The sequence below is a fragment of the Lagopus leucura genome, unplaced genomic scaffold (assembly GCF_019238085.1).
Source record: "Lagopus leucura isolate 7727_CA_CO unplaced genomic scaffold, USGS_WTPT01 Super-Scaffold_100008, whole genome shotgun sequence".
NCBI lineage: Eukaryota > Metazoa > Chordata > Aves > Galliformes > Phasianidae > Lagopus > Lagopus leucura.
The window spans coordinates 22,058,492-22,081,344 of record NW_024962265.1 but is presented as its reverse complement, the minus strand read 5'-3'; the positions used below and the strand labels follow the sequence as shown (position 1 = coordinate 22,081,344).

General features: G+C 39.5%; 1 protein-coding gene across 3 annotated transcripts in view; it reads left to right on the top strand.

Annotated features, from left to right (window-relative positions):
* CPED1 (cadherin like and PC-esterase domain containing 1) overlaps positions 1-22,853 on the top strand; it is a 144,513-nt gene that overhangs the window by 9,532 nt on the left and 112,128 nt on the right. For all 3 annotated transcript variants that reach the window (XR_006179194.1, XM_042872373.1, XM_042872374.1), the window contains exons 3-4: positions 3,559-3,745; positions 21,417-21,523. Coding sequence is in view for 2 of the 3 variants with exons in the window: in XM_042872373.1 (XP_042728307.1) it covers positions 3,559-3,745; positions 21,417-21,523 (294 nt within the window). In the remaining variant the exon portion in view is untranslated. The remainder of the gene's footprint in view (positions 1-3,558; positions 3,746-21,416; positions 21,524-22,853) is intronic.

Sequence of the window (22,853 nt, the reverse complement as noted above, 5' to 3'; positions counted from 1 at the left end):
TGGGTTGCATCTCCTTAGTGCTCCTCATGTGTCCTTGGTTCACCCTGCAGTGCTGGCCATTGCAGCACGCGTGGGATGGAAAAGTGAATTTGTTTGCAAAATAAAGCTGGAGGTGGCTCTCTTCACTGATTTTCTTCCATGTTGCAAGTGAAATGGAAAGTGGGAAACATCTGGTCACGCAGCATGTAATGTTATGCAGCAGTAATGCTGTGGAGAAGGCAACAGGGGAGTGGTGTGGGGGGGGCAGGGACAAGGGCTGGGTTTAGGAACAGGGGGGGAGAGAGGAGGAAGTGGAGGGGAACCGCTGCCAGCAGCTTCTGGAGTTACCCGAGGGACGGAAAGGAGAGAAAAGGAGAGGAATAATAGGTGAAGGAGTGCATGAGAAAGAAGTGGAGCATGTCAAGGTAGGGAAACTGCAGTGTGCTAACTGCAGGACTGACGCATTTTAAAAATACTGCAAGGACAGGAGAGGACAGTTGACAGGGTTACGTAACATAATTCCTGTGACTTCAGCATGTGCTATTTGTGCTTCCTCTGACTAGCATGTGATCATCATTTATTTATCTCAATGACTGAGAAGTTTGGGGTTGCACATTTAGCAATTATTATGTACAAGACTTAGATAGCATTGTATCAGTTGTATTTCAGGATCCTCTAATCAATTACATCAGTCTTTTCCACAGCGGATGTCAGCTCTGGAAAACGCAAACAGATTAGAGGCATTAAGGCTCAGCACTCTAAAATAGTTTATAGCTCTCTCTGCCATAGAGGAGCTTTAACTGAAGCAAGGCAAAACTTAAAACTGCATCTTGTAACTCATGGGTGTCCAACCTTTTGGCTTGCCTGGGCCACACTGAGTGAAGAGGAATTGTCTTGGGCTGCATGTACAAAGATTGCTCCAAAATAATGCCTCCTAACTGTTTCAATGAAAACTCTAATTGATACAGAGAACATAATAACAATGTTTAATAGAGCAAATGCTCAAACACTTTTTCAACTTTGTCACCACCATTTGTTATGCATTTTCACCAGCAATGAACAAGAGGCTTCATGCTGTACTCATAAAAATCATCACCAGCGGAGAGGACCCACTGTTGTCATTGCTGAAATGCACCACACACCCCTCACTGTGTGTACATCCACTGTTTGGTCTCCATTAAAGTTCAGCAAGCGTTGATGAATGTCAGTGGATACCATTTTTTCCACATGGAAGAATTCAGTGACAAACTTTTGCTTCATATGCTCTTCCATGTCAGGCACCATTTTGTCCACCATTTTGTCAGATTGCCCCTGTGCTGTCATCTGTCACATGGCAACAACATGTAATGGTGGGAAGGTTCATCCTCTATGCCATACCACCAACATCTATCTCTGATGTTGTGAGCCAACATTGTAAAACAGGTTCATTACTTTTCGAGGAGCCCTCATAAAATATATAGTTAATGTATATAAGCAACAACACATATTTCAGTTTTTAATGTTTTTATTAAAATATATAAAAGAGAGAGCAACAAAACTTTTAAGCTAGTGGGATATGTGACCCTGTTTTTGTGGAAGTACTGCATGAGGATGGTTCTGTGGCAGTAGTTGCAGCTCTTAGTGAGCTTTTAAGGTGTTCATTAGAGATTTCTGATAAAATTTTACCCTTCACAGAATCATAGAATGGTTTGGGTTGGAAGGGATCTCAAGGATCTTTAAGTTCCAACCCTCCTGCCACAGGAATACTCAAGTACTCGATTGCCCAGGGTCCCATCCAACCTGGCCTTAAACAACTCCGGAGATGGAACATCCACAGCATCTCTAGGCAACCTGTCCCTGCATCTTACCACTGTCTCAGTAAAAAACTTCCTTCTGAAATCAAATCTAAATCTCCCCTCCTGTAATTTTAAACCCTTCCCCCTTGTCCTATCTACCCTTTTAAAAAAAGTTGATTTCCCTCACCATTAAAAACTCCCTTTAAATATTCAGACATCCTAATGCGGTCTCCCTGCAGCGTTATCTTTTCCAGGATGAACAAGCCCAGTTCATTTTGCCTAATTTCATAGAAGAGGTGCTCCAACTCTTTAACACAGCCTTCCTCTGCACCCTTTTCTAAAGTGTCACATCTTTACTGTGTTGGGAGCCCCAGACTTGGACTCAGCACTCCAGCTGCAGCCTCACAAGGGCAGAGTAGAGGGGAACAGTCATGTCCCTTGCCCTGCTGGCCACCCCTCTTCTGATGGAACCCAGGATGTCATTAGCCTTCTGGGCTGCAAGCCTAGAGTGCTGGCTCATGTTAAGTTTTTCATAAACCAGGCCCCCTAAGTCCTTCTCAGCAGGGCTGCTCTCAGGGACTTCTTCTCTCAGTTTGTATACATGTCTGGGATTACCTCGACCCAAGTGCAAAACCTTCCTGTACTGCTTCCTTGAAAATAATTGTTCACAAATGTATGTACTGCCAAAAACACTAACATGAGTAAAGAGTGTGTGAAATTTCTCCCTGGTAAGAGAAGTCTTATGAAACTTTGGTAAAGAGATATGATCAATTTTTTGATTGCAACTCTGTACATTCAATTTGAATATTCGTGAATAATTATGTTCAATGAAAATGGACTTGCAAATAAATAAAAGACTGATGATTTTTTTTATGAATCTTGAAAACTGTCTTCAAATTCTTTTATCAAAATGGAAAGCACAGCTGCATATTTTTTGCTGTTCAGAGTACCGTGCTTAGCTGATGTATCAAATCCATAAACTTATTTGCCATCATTTGAGTTAGTGCTGCACTGCGTGCTAACTGGTTTCCTGCTGAGGTGGGGTTAAGCAGCACACTGATGTTCAGTTGATGCTGAGTGACAGCTGTATTCCTGGCCTGAGGGGCAGAGGTGCTGCTATGATGGCATGGAGCACGAGGCAGCTGCAGTGTGAGCTGGGCCGGGCTGCACGCAGCCTGTGGGCTGCCAGTTAGACGTGCCTGCTAGCTGGTGAACATACTGCTGAGTAACTTGAACACTACATCTCAGGCACATAAACAACGGGACACATCTTGAATGCTTTTGTTTATATTAAAACATCTGTCTCTTTTTTTCAGTGTGGTCTTCTGTGCAAAAATGGTGGTGCCTTGTTTGTGTAACATTTCCTGTGTCCAGAGATAACTTTAGCTTACTAAAATTAGAATTCATGGAATAACTTCGTTTTTGGAGGAGATAGTTTTGACTACTTTTTGGTTAAAATTCACAAACTTGCCAAGAACTAACAAAGTCCTGAATTGAATCTCTTAAATGTTGGTATGTTTCAATCCCAAAGACAAATGCTTTTCACAAAAGAAAATCTCATCCGTTAATGGTGTTTTTACTGCAGAAGAGTAACTAGACTATTACGTATGTTAGTGACCTGTTTCCCACAAGGAGCATCCTGTTTTTATGCCTTATGTAAGGCAGAAGTTCTTTATTACACCAAAAATACTTCCCAGATTGTCACTGTAATTTGCTACTGTATTTTTGCGAAAAACAACAGCTATGTATTATGCTCCTGAAAGACGCTGTCTTAGAACCACTGTCTTTGCATTGTTTGCTGTAGATCGAAGACACTGTTCTCCAGTACTTTGGAAGCCGTATGAGAAGAGCAGTCCTGTATGCACCTCCTGCCCACAGCAAAACTGAGCATCAGCTCTGTCAGCGCATCCTGGCAAAGCATGGATATTCAGTCACAGTCCTTGAAAACAGGAGATTGGTGGAAGACCTGAGACATGGGGGCCCTTATCACAGTAAGAATAAACTTGACTTAGTTGATGAGTTCATTGCTAAATGTTAGCTATTGTTCCAACGTTTTTACACAGAGGTAAAGCTTATATGCTATTGGTGTGATTAAGGCCAAGTTCTAACCCTTCACAGCTATGCAGATAATTTTTCACAATTTGATGATTCTTCCATTACAAACTTCTTCTATAAAAAGGCAACAGTGATTCATTATAGTCTCGGGAACCAGGTTAGGTCATTTCAGTTCCTGATGAGTTCTCATATTGACTCCACCAATAACTGTGTTTCACTAGAGGATTTTATTATATGTAACAAATATCTGCAACATTTCCCTCTTTCTCATTTTCTCTCTTAAAGGAAAGTTGCATGCATTAAGGTATGATTTTACCTGAGGAAATATTTTGATAGTTTTGTAATGTATGCAGTAAGCTTGTTAAAGAACATGATGCACAAGTTCATTTTGAACTTGTACCAGAAGCTGAAGGAAATTCCTGTTAGTTATTTCTTAGTTCCTGTAGAAATTTGATCTGTTGTTAAAAGGCTACTGAAGAAGCTTCATGTCTTGCACAAAGAACTATGACTTGGTGATGTGGAGTTATATTTTGCCTGATAGAAGAGCTTTGGTCACAAGTTATATATGCTGACTGTGGTTAAGTGATCTTGGACTCTTTAGAGATATGAAGTCAAACTGTGATCTTAATTTGGTATTCTGGAAGTCAATTTTGGAATGGGAAGGCTTTGAACAACACACACAGGCTGCTATTCTGTTAGTAGTAAAATAGAATCATAGAATAATCCAAGTTGGAAGGGACCCATAAGGATCATGGAGTCCAACCTCTCAAATAATGTAGTTGGTTGTTTCTCATGCTAAAGGGAGTGGCATTTGTATCATTCAGATCTGCAGTAAGTTCCTGGGGCTACCAGAGAGCTCAGTTTTGCTTTGTGCTTTAGTGATCTAAATAGTTTAATAGATGAAAAACATAATTATTCAGCATGTTTGAGGCTGCTCAAGATTCCACCATAAATTTCAACTGTCTCCAAGAAACTTTCTTGAAAATGAGATACATATACTTATCTTGGCAGGCTGCATTGGGTACTAATAAATTATCTGTGCCTTGCTCTCTTTTACTGTAATCACTTTCACAGTCACCTTTCATCTACTCCTTGCCTTGTGTACTTTCCATCTTAGAGTGACAAGACACAGCGTGCTTACAGTCTTTTCTAGTGTCAGGCTGCAAAGACAAGGCAGCATCTCTGGGGACCATTTGTATTTCACCATCTGTGTGAAATATTTTGGTTTCAAATGGCTGAAGAACTGGGCACGTCAAGTTCAGTTAGGCCTTGGAAAAAAATCACTGTACTAGATTTTGCTACAGTGATCAAATCAGATTCAGGTTCTTCAGTACAGGTTTTTACCCTGTAAACACCACCTCTGCAGAAATGAACTTGATTGTGGACATTTATGTTTTACAGTCTGTCTAGTACCGTTAGTTCCAGCAGTGTTTTTCCAGTAATCAAAAAACAGACTAACACAATTTTAATTATTTTCCAAAAAAAACACTTTGCAGCTTCCAGAATTTAGATGCATTGAAAAAAAGTAACTTTTTTCGGATTAAGGTAAAGAGTAAGATGTCACTAATTCCATTTCATGACAACAGAAGCATGCCGTTAAGTTTTCCATTGGTTATGTAAGTGCCTAGCTTTAAAGTCACATTTTAAAAGCAAAAGTAAAAGAACATGTCTGCATACCAAAACAATGATCTTTATTTAGAATGAAACAAGTTCAGCTTGAAGTTATTTTTCTTTGCCAGCAAATGATGGGTTTTACTGTTCTGGATGGGAGAGTGCTTTATAGACCACGTTTTGGAGAAGGATATTTTGAGCTATGTTTTGTCATAACATTTTTCAAATGGGAGCACTATAATTGATTTAAAGTGTATTCCTTGGAGCCTCTATTAAAAAGATAAAGGTAATGGACTGAGAATCAAGGATCACGAATGCTGTGAAAAAAATCTGTTAAATGTCATTCATTTTTACTTGATATTATGTAGCAGCTCTTGTCTGGTGCCTTTGTTTTTGCGCACTTTCAGTGCGGTCTGTCTTACCCATCTATCTCTGAATGTTCAGTTTAATTTCAAAAGGAATTTTTGTTTAGAATGGCAGTGAGCCAAGAGTCTAGCAGAAGTCATATATGGAAAAAAAATTCACCACAAAACATTCCTAACTATTTTGCGCTGGCCCATTATGAGTTTTGGGACCAGTTTGGCTCTTGTTTTGAAACCCAGTGTGACAGCTCTGCACACTGATCTGCCATAGAGATGCCACACACCTGGGCTGCAGCGTTGTTTTGAATTCCTTACTGCCGGGGAGAAATGCTATGAGAATATTTTTCTTCCTCTACCCCATGACCTGGAAGTCTTGGATGGGGAGCAGAATAAATTCCCCATTATTAAAATGGAAACGGTTAGACACTACTACTCCATCTGGGCTGCCACAAGTCCATGGGGCTGGACGGGATCCACCTAAGGGTGCTAAGGAAGCTGGCAGAGGTGATAGCCAAGCCACTTTCCATCATCTGTCAGTGTTCCTGGTCAACCAGAGAGGTACCATAAGATTGGAGGCTTGTCAGTGTGACTCTCATCTACAAGAATGGTTGCAGAGAGGATCCAGGGAACAGATCATCTTGAGGGAGATCACATGGCATGTGCAAGACAACCAGGGGATCAAGCCACCTATGATTGAGTGATCTTCCAGGTGGATGAGGGGAAGGCTGTTGATGTGGTCTACCTGGATTTCAGCAAAGCCTTTGACACTGTCTCCTGCAGTATTCTGGAGGAGCTGGCAGCCCATGGCTTGGACAGGTGCACTCTTTGCTTAAAGAACTGCCTGGATGGCTGAGCCCAGAGAGTGGTGGTGAATGGAGTCAAATCCAGTTGGTGATCGGTCACGAATGGTGTTCCCCAGGGGACGGAACTGGGGCCTGTCTTGTTCAGTATCTTTATTGATGACCTGGATGAGGGCACTGAGTGCACCCTAAGTTTGCAGATGATGCCAACTTGGCAGGAAGTGTCAATCTGCCTGGGGGTAGGAAAGCCCTACAAGGGGTCTGGACAGCCTGGATCACTGGGCCAAAGCCAATGGGATGGAGACAAGACCAGGTGACAAGTCGTGCATTTTGGCCACAACAATTCCAGGAAACACTACAGGCTAGGACAGAGTGACTGGAAGACTATGTAAAGGATCCAGACATGGGGGTATTGGTCAGTGCTTGGGTGAATATGAACCATCAGTGTGCCCGGGTGGCCTAAGAAGGCCAATAGCATCCTGGCTGGTATCAGAAATAGTGTTGCCAGCCAGAGCAGGGGAGTGATCACCTCTCTGTACTCAGCTCTGGTGAGTCTTCTCCAACCTTGATCACTCCATCTGCAGCACCTGTAATAACTCCTTAACAATACAGGCAGTTCAAATGAGATTGGGTAACCACTGATCATAAAGATACCAGGTTGTCTAGGCCATCTATAAATGACACAGCTGCGTGGTTTTTTTTGCCACTTACGCAGAAGAAGGCATGCTTAGTGTCTTGCTTCTTCCTGAAATGTGACAATACAGGCATAGACTCTGGGACAGGTTCTGTCTTTAACATAGCCTCGGGGAGGGGGGAGGTTGAAACTGGTGTCACACAGCCTCACAGAATTTAGGATCAAAAGAAGGATTAAGAAAGTCCCACATATCTGGGCTTTCTCCTGAGGGTTATTTCCTTCCCTCAACCCAGAACAGAGTTGTTTTGCTTTGTCAGAGGTGAGTGGGATGAGCTGTTTCGCTTCAGACACTCTTCAGATATTCTTAGGTCCTCCCTAAGAAAGAAAGCCAAATGCTAGAGAACCTTCATAATATCTTCCAGAGTCTTCTGCCTTCTCCCTTGTCCTTTCAGCCTAAGAAACTCTCACCTCCGGGGCCACAGCAGACTGAGAGGGTTTGTGAGTCCCAATGACTCTGTGATGGCCTGCTAATATATCCATAGTGTTTTTCCCTAAGAAAAGTTAATTTCAGAATGAAAACACAGGCACCAAAATGCATTTCTGCCTTCCAAAAATAATGTTCTGTAATTGCTGTCTGCTTTCTAAGTTTTCCTTGAATTCCATACTTTTCTCACATTACATCTAAGAAATACACTGGAAGAAAGAATTAAATGAACTACTTATATCTTTCTTTTTGAAACTGTCAGCATTTCTGCCCTTTGCTCCATATGCCTGATTCATTTGGCAATGGTGACTCTCCCTTAATAGTCATATGCTTCTTTTCTCAGATCTTCACCTTTACTAATAATTATGCAAAGCTCAGAAAGTTGAAGCCCTTAAAAAACATGTGCAGTTGTACACTACAAATCTGACCAGACAGTTTGAAATTCATTCTGCAGTTACATGGAAAATTCTGTTACAGCTAGCCTTTGGAGCTGGAAAGTTTCTACACAGCCTTAATGATAGTTGGTTAGTTTGGCCATAGAAAAAAGCAACTGTGCAGCAGGCAAACTGAATGCACTGTAATGTCATATGCTCCCTGCTATCTTTGAATAGTAATTCTAATACTTTGGTGGAAGTTTGTGCATCAGCAGTGGATAACTTTAAAAAAGAATAATAAACCATTTCCATTCTATTGATTTCACATTGTTTCCTATTTTTAGAATACTGTGGTGAACGATTTAAACTTCACTCTGACTTCTAGAAAGACTGTTAGAGTACATATATTGATTTGGTTTTGAGGTTTTTTGTTGCTGTTTTTTTGTTTGATTTATTTTTATTTTTTTATTTGTTTGTGATGTATTGTTCCATAAAACAACCCATTTTAGCTTTGGTCAATACTTGCCTCCTGGCTTAATAAATCTTGATTTTTTTTTTTCAACTGAAACCAATACCATGATATTTCATGTCTGTCATATTCATTTGCCTGAAATTGTTCAGTGGAAATCATATACTGTAAGTATCTTTAAATTTAAATATATTGCAAAGAATATTAGATCTGAAGTTATTTCCCCTGTCTTAACTTTATCAGTATGATTGCACTGAACTCTCTTCTGTTTTCTGCCATTTTAACAGCACGCTGTAATTCATACAGCTTGGCTGTGTAGAGTAGTCCTAAGTTCCAGCAATTGACTTTGAGATTATCTGAATTTTTGCAGCTGTGGGAGCAGTGCTTGGGTGGAGCTGCTCAGGAAGGGATGAGTGAGGCAACAGATCAGAGTGAGCAAATCCAAGGGAATCTCGGCTCTTCTCTGCATGCACTAGGCTCTGAAGATCTGTGTGGCATTTAAGGTGGCATCCCATACCATTACTTAGATATTTCAGCAAGGAGAGTATAATACCTCATTGCTAAAGCATCCTGAATACATTCAAATATGACATATTCTGCTGTAAAATGCTGATTTAAAGACTGACGAACAGACATTGTTTATGCTTCCATTCTCAGCTCTACATGGAGTATCTGCTGCTTCCCTGCACTCAGTGGCTGCTGCTTGAGAAGCTGCTGTTAGGGGGAATATCAGGAGGCACAAGCCTCCAGGAGCAAGCACAGGTGCTCAGCAGATGGAGAATGATGATAGCTGCGGGTTTCTGGCCCTCTCTGGGTGCTGTTTGACAGTAGAAGCAATTGGGGACAGAGGAAAGAAAATTCTGCCTCTATGAAAAAGCATCCTTCCAAATCATACTTTGTCATTTCTTTTTTATTCTGGTTTATTGGGTGGCTTTTGGAAAAAAACTGCTGTTTAAAGAAAATCTCTGCAGGAAGTTAATGTCTATGTCTGCCCACTTCTATTTACGTTAGGCCTCAGAAGTGGAGAAATGTGACCACATGGATCTTAGAGATGAAGAAACAAGGATAAAAACCAGCTAAGTCACTGACAAAAACAGGATGAAAATACAGGGCTCTTGCCTTGTATATTTATGTTATTCCCTTAATGTATTGTATCATCTCTAGTTCTCCTCAATTTTGAACAGAGGCTTAATTGCTGACATCTGGCCAGCAGCAAGGTGGGAGCTTACAGAAGTGCTACTTCATAAGTGCACCCAGTAATATTGTCATTAGTGCTGCTAATTAGTCTAGAGAATTAAGTACAGCCATAAGTTTTAGAGGCCCTTAAGGCTATGTCTGGTGACTGTCAGACATTCAGTTCTTATTTTTCAGGACATTCTATATCAGCAAAAGTAGTGAGAATTAGAGGATAGACTGGAGACAGGAGGAAAGAGCAAAAGTGCTCTTTCTTAAATAAATGTGAGGACTGAGATGACTTGGGGAATGTATTTGTTAACATAAAACATAGAAAATGGTTACTGCCAGGGAAAGAAGAGTAGTCTGTACTTTGTGTCCTACTAAATAGGTCTTGATGCAAAAAATAGTTTCAATATTAAGAGATGCTGAGGTGTAAAACTAGTAAAGTAATCATATGCATTACCTGGATTTATGGGGCATCCCTTGTAAGAGGCCATTAGAAAAAAAACAAAAACAAAAACAACCAAGTAAGGACATTTTATTGGCTCTACTGTATTCCACTGTGGGGGAATGAGGTGGACTCACAGATCTCCTGAAATTTATTGGCCAGTCAGAAGGAAATGAGGCAAGTAAGGAACTGAACAGGGAAACACAGCTATTTCTAAAGCAGATGGAGAGACTCCATGTACAAATCACCTGTAGGTCAGGGCTTTAACTGAGGCCCCAGCAGTACGTAGTTTGCAACATCTTCTGCATCTTCTTAAAATACAAAACCTTCTCAAAAAGAAAAAAAGAAAAAAAAAAATCTATGAAGAAGAATGTTTGTGACAGGAGTAGGGAAAGGGGAAGGACCACAAAATCAGAGATGCATTGAGTATAGACAGCTGAAGTTGAAGGTAGAAAGTAAACTATGTGATCTGAAATTAAATGATTTTTATGAACTGGTATGACCTATGAGAGCTAAATTTCTTCCTTAAGTAAGAGGTTATGTATGGATTTTGGGATGTATTGACAGGAATATGTAGCATTATTTCTAACTTCTCTTTAGCTTTTTATTTTTAATTATTTGGAGAATAGTCAGGAAGAGATCGGCTTTGCTCAGACAAGGACTACAGCCTCAGACAAGTTTCCATGAAATCCAACTAACTTCAGCAAACAATTATAAAGAGCAAAGGCCTCAAGGAAAATTGCTGGTGTGTTCTGTAAACATCTGGTTGCCATTTTCAATTACAAAGACCAACCCACTGAAGGAAGCAGTTTAGTTTTTTTGGAACAGAAATGAGACACTGGGGTTTTTGTTCTTTTTCATAGTGGAGAGTAAAGGAAATGTCAGGAATAGAGAGGTCACTAGATGCTCAGCTTTTATAAATACAAAAGTCTCTGAGAAAATTAAAGTAAATTGAAATCAGGTTCTGCAAGTGTAAACAACCCTGTGGAGTTGAGGTTAAGTAAGCAGGGCTGGAGATCTGAGTATGCCAGCAAAAGCACAAGATCATTCTATCTCAAATAAGTAATTTGAAATGTTGTGTAAAATAATAATGCTGAGGCGAGACGCAGAATTATATTGTGGGTTACAACACAAATGCACACATATATATAAGAGTAGCAGATATAACTTTTTAACCAAAAATCATTTTGGTTAACTCTCGATAAAAAGTATATTGCTGACAGAATACAAAGCTGGTCTGTTTCTTAATGCAAAATATATGTTATGTGAGTCACATGAAAGGTTTTGGCAAGTAATACATAAATTTCAGAAGCATTCTTTTTGTATGTTGTTAAGAAAGGAATTTCTTAAACAAGCTAAATTCTTAGGAACGTGGTGATCCTCAGAGCATGCTCTATTACAAGCATATTTAATGCTTGTTAAATTTCTTCTGCTTTCATCAAATGTTAGTTCATATAGGTTCAGGGAAAAAATGTATACCAGAACCATACTCTGTTGTGGTCACATTTTAACTTTGCATTTTTCAATTATGCCTGGCTATTTGCCAAGGGGTTGAAAGCGGATGCCACAGGCATCCTTGGTTGCAATACAAAACAGATCAGTTTCTGGCATACCCAAGTAAATGCCTCTCTATAATGTGATGCTGTGGTTTCTTGTTAGACAATGTAAGTGCACTGTATATTTTTGTGAACAATGTGTATCCTCCTTCTTAATTACTAGCAGAACATATCTGTGTTTTCTAGCAGAAGAGCAAACAGTTTCTTTGCACCACTAAAATAAACCCGCTGCAGATTTGTACCAAAAACCCCATTTTAAATGCCCTCTTTTCCTTGAGGAAGACAAATTCTTTATTTGTCCATAACAAAAGTGTAAGGACATTGAACTTTGTAAAGTTATAAACAAAAGATGGTATTTAGCCATAAAGTAACTAAACATGCCTTTCTTTGAATGTTTTTTTTTAGTCATGTAAACAGAGCATACAGTCCAATGCAGAGTGGTATTCATTAGGCTGACTTAGAATTTACAATAATTAAAATATTGCACGTTGATTACACAGTGAGCTAAAATTAAAACTTTCCTGGAATAAATTATGTCATGTTAATAGAATCTGAAAAACACCAGTGTCTGAGCAGATAAACACGTTGGCCAAGGGAAAGCAGCAATGTGCAGGTCCACTGAAATAAAAGAAATACAAGAGATTGAGGTGAAGGTACACAAGACTTATAATATGTGAGTAATATGCAAATCCTTTCAGACAGTTCCAGGCAGTGTTTCTTAAATGTAGTCTACAGGAGAAGAAGGTAACAACAGATAATTGTTTATTCAAGTATTTTTAAAATGCTTCCCTCATTCAAATTATGGAACGAATCCTGGCTCTGATAGGGTTCAAGCAGAGACTAGTTTATAAATATGTGTATCTATTCTCAAATGTCATATGATTGTCCACTAAAGTAGAGCCGGGACGATGACAGTCAGTCCTGCCAGAAGCCTGTCCCCAGAGCAGTCTGTCTAAGGGACTGTTGCATTAGTGTTGCCCAGCATTCTGGCTGCTGGAAGCTGTGCACCCTTTCTGAGACATTTGCTGGCTCTGAGCCCTGGTCAGCTGTGAGAAGTATGGTGTCTGCCACCACTGTGCTCCCATTTTAGGTAGAGGCACTCATATACTTCTGAAATAAAACAAATATTTTTTTTAATTTATATTTTTTATGTTATTTTCCATGATGTTGGTTCAGATAGCAAAGAGCTTTTACACTGTGTGGGCCTTCATTGTAATTTGCCACCAACCTACTACATTCCTACATACAGATTCCAACCTTCTTCAGCTGCATCCAATTTCAGTTGACAGTTCTTTTGACTGCTACATCTCCCAAATGCTCCAGACATTACAAGTGCTACCCACAGGTTGGGTTACCTTTCTGAAAAGGTAACATACCGTATTGTTGATGCAGTGGCTTATTTTTAGTAAAATTGGAACCTTCCCTTCATGAAGGAAATGATAATTCTACCATTTTGATGTTCACTGTACTCTGTCAAAGCTGATTCTCATTTGGATATTGAATACTCCTTTACTCAGCCCCTGAGGCTGTCTGTTTGGATGCAGTCCTGCTTTGCACAGATGCTGCAGTGGAAGGAAGCTTCTCTGACCTATTCAGAAACCAAAACTACCCACCGACACCTCCTCTTTGATTAGAAAGGAACTAATTATCACTATTTTATATCATTTGTGGCGGACCTGTTTCCTTATAACATGATGCCCATTTTTGACAGTGGAGGGAAAAAATATGGAGGGGGCTTGGATTAAAGAGAAGCAAAGGAATAGAGTTTAAAATAAGGATGAGCAACCTTAACTGGCAGGAAGATTAAAAAATGGGTGTTTCCTCAGTGCTGCTTCACTAAGCAAAATATATTCAGAATTTGACAGAGGGAAGGATGGAAGAGCTCATTGCTATGCATTTTGGAAAGTGACTCAAGGCAGAAAGTGTTTCTGTAACAAGCTCATTGTTGTAATGACTTTGTTTCTGATTTTTGCGATAATGCTATCCAAAATAAATATTCAGCTATAAGAAGGAGTTCCAGTTTTAACTAACAGCAACTACTAAAATGTATTTGAACATCAAATACACCAGGCTTTCTCATGCACTATGTAAGCGCAAGATAAATCTGGCATTACCACAGTTATTTTACATCTGACAGTAGGGCTACAGACTTATTAAATATTTCTTTTTTTAAGACTTTTCATATAAAATGATAAAATGAGTCTAAACCATTTTTTTAATTTGGAATAAAACCACTGCTACAAGTTTGTTTGTTTTTTGTTGTTGTTTTTGTTTTTTAAGAGGAGAGAAAATAAAAAACCTATTGACATACCTTAGTATTTTGTTGAACAGGTAAACAAAAAAATAAGAACAAGATCTAGCTATTATCTACCTGAATGGAGCTTAGGCATTTAAAAATATATTCTCCACCTGGCTTCAGCATCTCTCCCACTCTTTCTCACTCTCTCTCTCTCAATAAATAAATAAATAAATAAATATCTTCAGTTTACAAAACTTTAGTGACACTAATTTACACTGGCAGCTTTTTCTTTCTTGTTTTTTAAGTCAATCTTAAACAAAAAGTAATGGAGGTAATGTTTTCAAAGAGTGAGCTGAAGACAAGGACTTTCAGTATTCAGAATCCAGCACATGTTAAGCCCATTTTCACTTGGAGTGAAGTGTTGCAGCCTTAGAAAAAGTTTAGAAAACCTTTGGAGAAAGCATTAAAAATAGAAAGAAAATGTACTCCAGAATGCACTAGTATTGAATGTAACTGTAGGTCAATTTGTGATGGGATGATGTGTGAAATAGGAGAAAGCAGTTTTCCTTCTCTACCAGTATCCATGGCATGTCTCATGTCCCATATGTTACAGTACACTTTTTCTGCCAATCTGACTTGGAAGGGTTCCTGTTGACCTTCAAAAGTGAGAGGTCTGATGCTACATTTCTTTAAAATGTCTGGAGAGAAAATTTTAACCTCCGTTTTAGAATTAATGTTCCATGGATGCCTGGCATGGTAGTTATGATGATGTGTATCATCTACTTTCACTACCACATGGCATGCAAGGTGAGTGGAATTGGCAGCAGCATGGGGTGCTGCAGAGAAAAAGTATCTTTGTTGGAAGTCACCCTTGTATTAGCCATGGCTTTATTATCCTATCACTGTTTTTTCTCTGGTTTTATTTAACTCATAAATAAAATGGGTCAGTTCCCTAGTCCTCAGGGCAAGTGATGCAATATGGCTCATGTCCATGTCTCTAAACTCTTTGTTCTCTAACTGAGGGTGGTCTGATCTCCTCTGGGTTTCAGGAAATGTCCCTGACTTGTGCTGTCTCCTAAACTACGCCTGGGGCTCTGCATGGCCACCAAGCAAGAAGAAAACAAACACAGCAGATGACTGTGGGACAGTGGTTGAGACTGCAGCCTATTACTGCTTAGTTTAGCCATTCTCTATTCCCTAGTTTCTCTTTCATGGCTGTTTCCTGCCTCTTGAGTATTAAGGAATATGACTCATTAATGAATATTGTTCTGGGATACCCAAGTGGTGTAAATGCAGTCATCAAGGACTGCCATTCAGACTTTAAATGTGTCTTTGTTTCTTGAAGAGGTGATCAAACACCACCTTGCTCAGTGCTCACACACACAGGCAGAGCTCATACACTCAGTCACACAGCTGCAATCTCTCAGATGCTGCCACCACAGACATGGGGCTCTGGTACCCCTGCAGCTGCTGTACGCAGCGTCCCAAGCACTCGTGATACATCCTTCCACTTCATGACTGTGTGCTGCTTTTTCATATGACTTCGCTTCAGGGTGTGCAGAACAGCGATACCAAGTTCTTTCCTGGATGTAGTCCCAATAATTGTTTGTTAAAGTAGCTTGGATCAAGTAGGAGTGAATGTTTTCCAAAGGGAATTGTGTCAGACAGCTTTTTTTCCTTGGCACAGAGCAGAACGGAGTTCTTTTCTGTCCTCTAAGTCTTGAAGAGCAAACCTCCACGCAAGCAGCGTGGTTTCCTCCCTTTTCTGCACAGCATGGAATTCTCTCCCTCAAGGCATGCATCTTTCCCTCCATCCAACCTTCCTTCCCTTGCAGCTCCAAGCAGCACGGATCTCAGCTTTCCTCCTGAAGTGGAACAGAGCCTGACTTTCCCACCAGCATAGAGCAGAGCAGCTTTCCATTGGTGCCTTTTATCAGTTAGTTTTCAGTCCCACTGTGCTTCTTGTGTGAGTGAGATACATATTTAGCAGCTTTAGTAACATACCTGATCTGTTAAAATACATAAAAAGTAAGAATACCAGTATTTGGGAGCAACTAGGACTGTAATGTTAGCTTTCATACATAGAGAGCATATTGTACTGGCTAACTAAATGCCCTTGTTTTTACTGCGGCTCTGCAAAAAAAGTACCCATGTTTGGAGGCTGTACCAGAGTCATCTGAATATTCTTCCAAAGCACAATGTGTAGGCACAGAAGTGGAATAACAGGCTTGAGTATTTGAAGGACCTCGGTGTGTTTGCCAGTGGGCCAGACTTACACATATCCCTTCTGCTTGCTATTGAACTTTACTGTAGCTCATAAAGTATTTTGATAGCATATTTTCACAGCCTGAGTTCAGATTATGCCATGATAAAAAATATTGGTCGTAAGAGTTACAATCTGGAACAGAGCTCAGCAGAGAATTACTCTTAGCCTGACAGTGCTCCTCCCAATAAACTAAGAACTATCTAATGCATCTAATGCACTACAATATTTCTCATCCCAACGCAGACTAGTACAACTATTGAATGTACTTTAGTTGCTTTTATTTCCAGTATTCCTTTCATTGTCTGGTTGCTTATAAAAAAAAAAGTAAAAGTGAATATAGCTTAATAATGCTGCAACTTTTTTGTGCACTGCCTTCTGATGTCTTGCAGACAAACAATTATGTATAGATTGCAGAACACAGCTTTAAGAAGTCTGAAAATACCTTCATGGTTGTCACTTGTGGCTGTGGCAACTACTTACAGTAGTTATAATGACCCAAAGTGTTGATTGAAGAGAGAACTGTAAATATATTACTTGAATGAAAGTGAAATTAATGGAGAAGGGATTGTCCCATCTCTACTCTGTTCTTTTGTTTATGTCTGCAACTGAAATTTTTGCTTCTTCTAAAGACAATCCTCTGCCTTGTACTAGCAGTATCCCAGTGAGGTAACTGATTACCTCATAACTCCAGAAGGTAAATGGTTAAGTTTGTGAGTAAACCCAGAGCAGTCTTAGAGTTTTGTTCCAGGTAGAAAAAGGAAGATATCTGCCTGAATTAGAAAAGAGTTCTTCCAGAAGAAACTTGTAACTCTTGGATTGTCACACTCATTTATTTTTGTACTTTTATAATTTCTGCTACGGATTGACAGGAAGAGTAGGTTTTCTGCCTAGACCTTGCTGATGAAAGAAACAGTAAAAAAATAACATTTTAATTTTTTAGGTGAGAATAGAAGCTCCAGGTCTCCTGATTTGAACTTAAATCTATCATCTCTCTGCAGTATTTGCAGAGGAAACACAGAACAGGCAAGCATCACCCTCTGCTCATGGATGATGCCGCTTGTTAGGCCTTCAGATGGACTTCACTCCCTAAATGTTGATCTCATTTGTGACTTTACATTAATTAATTTCATGGGGCAGTATTTCTTACTAAACACTTAAGGGACAGATGAGCTGTCCTGAGAATTCAACTGATTCCACTTGCTTCTCGCCAGTCTCTCCTCCACAAAGAATTCTTCCTTTGGTATTTTAGGTTATCTTAGCTGTGGGGTCACTAAGCCAAGGTAAAACCCTAATGTTCTCCAGAGAGTGAATAGCAGCTGCCCTCTGGAATCCTCCAGGCTCTACCTGGCATCCATACAGCACCAATAGAGAATATTTTGTGGATAAATTGGCTGTGTCCAACAATCTCAGCCTCATGCATAGAGTGTTGTTAGGTTTGGGTTTTTTTCCCACACTTCTAATACTTCACTGTCATTAATATTCCACAGAATCACAGAATCACAGAATCACAGAATGGCCAGGGTTGGAAGGGACCTCAAAGATCATTAATCTCCAACCCCCCTGCCACATGCAGGGCCACTTCCCCATTTAATAATAGACTGGGCTAGTATTCCAATATAAGAAGTTAAACAGGTGGTTGCTGGACTGGACTGTAGAATAGTACAGTCAATCTCAGCAAGAGTATGAAGCATACAGTATGAAACAGTGAGAGGTTTACACATGGACAGATAAACAGCTGAACAACTCAGGAAACAACAGAAACTTCACCATCTTTCATTTATCAGAGTGACTGTTCTTCACTGTGGTAGTGAGTTCAAATTACCTCATGACTATCGAGAGAAGCATTAAAAGAGAAATGTAAATAACTCAGGGTGTGAATAATGATAGGACAAGGGGAATGGCTTTAAACTAAGACAAGGGAGGTTTAGGTTGGATATTAGGAGGAAGTTTGTCACTCATAGAGTGGTGATGCACTGGAACAGGGTGCCTGAGGAGGTTGTGGATGCCCCATCCCTGGAGGCATTCAAGGCCAGGCTGGATGTGGCTCTGGGCAGCCTGGTCGAGTGGTTGGCGACCTGCACACAGCAGGGGGGTTGAAACTGGAGGATCATTGTGGTCCTTTTCAACCCAGGCCATTCTATGATTCTATGATTTTTGGGGAAGGATAAGACATTCCTTTAGGGAAAGTCCTGTACATAGAATAGTGATACTGAAAACTTTCAAAAGGCCAGATTAATAAAGAGGAAGCATTCAGTCCCACAAGTGGCATCCTAATCTTTGCACAAGTGAGACAGTCGAACTGTTGTATCCAGAAATAGGCTTCAAAGGATGTTTTCCTCTGGAGAGTTCTCAGTGAAGCTCAGATCATCAGAAATGTGGAATTCCCACCTCCCTCAGACCTCCCCACAGCTTGCCCTGTGAGGTGCTGGGATGCATAAAATCAAGCCTGGTGCCCAGAGCACAGCAAGTAGGCTATCATTCTGTCTTCACACTTCTGCTAGCTTGTTCCTGGCAGTGTTCAAGACCAGGTTGGATGGGGCCCTGGACAGCCTGGCCTAGCACTAGATAAGGAGGTTGGTGGCCCTGTCTGTGGTGGGGGGGTTGGAGCTTGATGATCCTTGAGGTCCCTTCCAACCCAAACCATTCTGTGATTCTATGATTCCGCTCTATACTCTTCTAGCAAACTTTTGGCCCCGTGTAAACTGATCATACTGCAGGGCTGAAGCCTGCTTTGTAAGACAATTTGCTCTGTCATGTTTTAAGCCAGATATATACACAAGCAGCTACTTCCATAAGTGAATGCTTTCTCACCAAACTCAGTTCAGTCTGTGCTCCCTGACCCTGCAATAGTATTATATATTATATATATTTATAAATATATATTTAAATATATTAATAATTAATATATATTAATAATTAATATATATTAATAATATAATATATATAATATATATATATTTATAGTTGAATCATATGCAGTTTATGGTTCTGGCTCTTTTCTGCAGTAGGGCCCTCTTACCATTTGTATCTGTCCATCTGATTTCTCATTTCAAATTATAGCACTTTGTGTTGAATTTCCTCTGGTTGAATCAGACCATTTATCAACATCATTTTGAATTCTTATCATGTCCTCCAAAGTGGTTATTCTTCCTCTAAACCTGGTGCCAGTTGCTGTTTGTAAATACATTTGCAGTTCCATCATTCAGTTTGTTAATGAAAAAAATTGAACAGAATCGAGTATACAGTGGCGTATTTTTAAGGTTCTGAGGAAAATAAAAATCCACTGTGACAATGTAGAGTTCATTTTTTCAAGCAGTTATGCAGTTATAGTTATCTTATGTAGAAATAGTGCCAAAAGACTTATTGAAGTAATTGTTTCATTGCTTTTCCTCTTTGTTCTCTAAATCAGTTACTCTGTCAGAAGAAATTAAAGTAGTGATACATGATGAATTCTTGACAAACAAATGTTGGCTGCTTCTTGTTGGCACACTGGGATCTTTTGCCTAAGCCATTAGGTGTTACTGCAATATTAATAATGCTAGCACTTTTTTCTTTAGAATAGTTTGATAACTGTCAAATTTATAGAAGAGATGATGATTTTCTAGTAAAAATTAGACTGTGTGAGGCAATTTCTAAGTTCTTTTCATGAAGATCCTGTTTCAGAAGGAGCTGTTGTGACCAACTTCCTTCTCATTTTTGTTTTCCAAGAACATATTTCAGGCGCAAATCATTAGAAATGTAGTGATACATTTAAATAGAAGTCCAAGTGCTCTGTCAGCCTGAATTTGGGAGACAGCACAAGGTGTACACTGTTTTTCTAATAGGAAATCTCCTGCCTTCTAAAAATAGGCATGTTTTAGTTCTGATTGTTCTGTACTGAAGCAACTGGCTAGATGTCTAATTATTCTAAATATAAAACACAAATAGTGGCAGGCATTCAACCTGTCCTGAAAAATCGTTCCTAGCAGCTATGTGTTCCACGTCTTGGGCACTAGTTCAGAAGTAAGCTGGGTCAGAGGGCCTTTTTCCTTCTGGTTTCTTCGGTGCATTTATATCGATCACTCTGCTGTGTCCTAAAGGGCAAATGATACACAGTGCAGCGTATCCTTTGGAGTCAGGGATCAAATTCATCCCTGGCCAGGATGTGCAACAATAAACGCAGGAAGGAAATGAACTACTTCTGAGAAATGAAGTTGCCTCTAGCACCCTTTCAATTCACACACAATTAGACGTTGTATTTGTGTATAATTATAATGATTTATTCAAAGATGTTTATTAGTCAAAGGCACAATGTCTAGCTTATCTGATAATTACACAGCTGATTAAGTCCATCAATTAGGTTGTTAACGTTGTCAATCTTTTGCATTGAAGTATTAACTTGTGTGGCTTTTCAATGTTTTATTTGTGATCTATGCCATTTTTTGTCAAACTTCAGTTTTTTGAATGTTTCTTTCATGAAAGAGCACGTGGTGATTCTGCTGTGCCTAAATTTCCTTACATGCCTTAATAATTTTTATACTATAGCACTGGCTCTTGTAAAGTGAATTTGAAGAAAAAAAAGCTACACCAGCTTTTCTGCACTGCACCATACACTGATGTATGGGCAGACTCCAAGACCTATTTATTTCTAATCTATAATTTCTATAATTTTCCTCATGTGCACCAGATTCTTAACAATCTGTTATCTAATATGTAGGAAGCTGCCACACCAATATTCTGAGTGGGAATTGCTGCAATTTACAATAGCATGACCAGTAAAATTTACTGTAAAATTTTTCTCCCAATAGTGAAAGACCACAGAAGGTTATAACACACATTATGTATTATAAATGTGCATACTGAGAAGTTCAGAAAAGAGATCAAAGCAACACCAAGTTACTGAACTTCTTAATTTCTGAATGCTAAACAGATGATTTATGTGAGCTCAGGTCAAACACCAGGGGACTGGACATCAGTAGGCATCATGAACTGTCTCAGATGTAACTGGAGGTGCCAGCTGTGAAATACCTAAATATAGATCCAAAGCTTGTTAGTTAAATATCATTTTCCCCTCTGCCACATGTAGCTGTTCATGTACTCAGCACTCCAACCATTTGCTCTTCCTCAGGATTCTGCTCAAAGTACTTTAGTTCTAATAGGAGTTGCATGATGTTTTCTTTCTCAGTATGGTTCTTTTCATTCCCAATAGGTAGCATAAGCCCTTGGGATCTTCTGATCTGCTTATCTTCCACAAAAGGTGATGATACTAGCTGCATTCAGAGAGATGACTTGAATCAACTGGAGTTATTCCAGAAGGTATGAGATTATGGTATTCTTTGTGGGAGTGAGGGCACATGGGTAGCCCAGTTTTTCAGCACCCACTCACGAAAAGAAATGTATCTGATTCCCCTTTTACACTGCAGCAGAATGATTAAACTGATATAAAACAATTTTTTCAAGTTTCCTCTCTATTGAAAAATACTTTTCACATATCAGCATTTCATTTTATATCATGTCCAGAGATCAAAAGCGATTTTCCATTTATACATAATGCGATATTTTGGATGTAGGGATTTCAATATAAATGGAATTAAAGCTGTTTAGTGCCAAGTTTTGCTCTTCTCTTCTTTATTTTGAACTTCTGCATTTTTGGCCACCTCAGTGTGAGGGTCTGGCAGCAAAAGCATCTACAGAAGTTAGAGGAAATTTAAACAAGTACTCCATTAGAAAAATAAAATTTAGGAATGAGGAGAAACATCTAGCAAATGTAGGCAATATTTTAGAATAATAAAACAAGCAGGAGATAAAGCTGGACTAGTTTAGGCTTCACTGTTTGTGTCACTCCTGATTTTTATCTAATGCAATTACTGCTTGTAAACACAATTCAGGCACCTCTCCAAACTGTGACTGCACCTACAATGTGTGAGCTGAACCAGTGTCACCCTCCAAAGCCTTCGTGGGAGTTCTTTGCTCTGACACAGCAGTCTGCTTACTCATAGTGCAAAGCAGCAGTGATGATAAGATTAATTTATTTGCTTGTTTGTCTGCTTGCTTGTTTTTTTTTTTTTTTAATTTGATCATGTTGTGGGTACAATTTAGATTGATTAGATAGGTAAATGCCTGGCCTGTTGGTGAAATATATAAGTGACAAACTGAGGATATTGTTTGAAAAATGGTGACCAAGTTGTAGACACATTTTGTCTTATGATTCAAGTGAAATAGCACAGATAGTGGTGAGACTCTGATCTGAGAGACTGGGAGAAAAAGAGCTACTTTTGGAAAGCATTTATTTTGGGTATTAAGTACGTGCTGGGAACACTTCTGTGTGTTTGCTGAAGACAGGATGCCTTATCTCACTGTATCCAAAATGTAATTTTTATAGCAGTTCCAGTTTGCTAGAAATACAGATGCTATGATTTCAGATCTCAGATTGTAAAACCTCTCGGGCTTCTCCAAAGTGCTTTTTACTCATTCAATGCAATACTACCGTATCTGATCCTTATATAACAATCCTTGCAACACACTGCCATGTCCAGAAGTTTTGCACATGGATAACTGAGGTATAAGGTGATCAAAGGCATTGTCTAAGTTCCATAAGGAAGACTGCAGCACAGCAGGGACTTAAACCAGATGGCCTGTGTTTCTG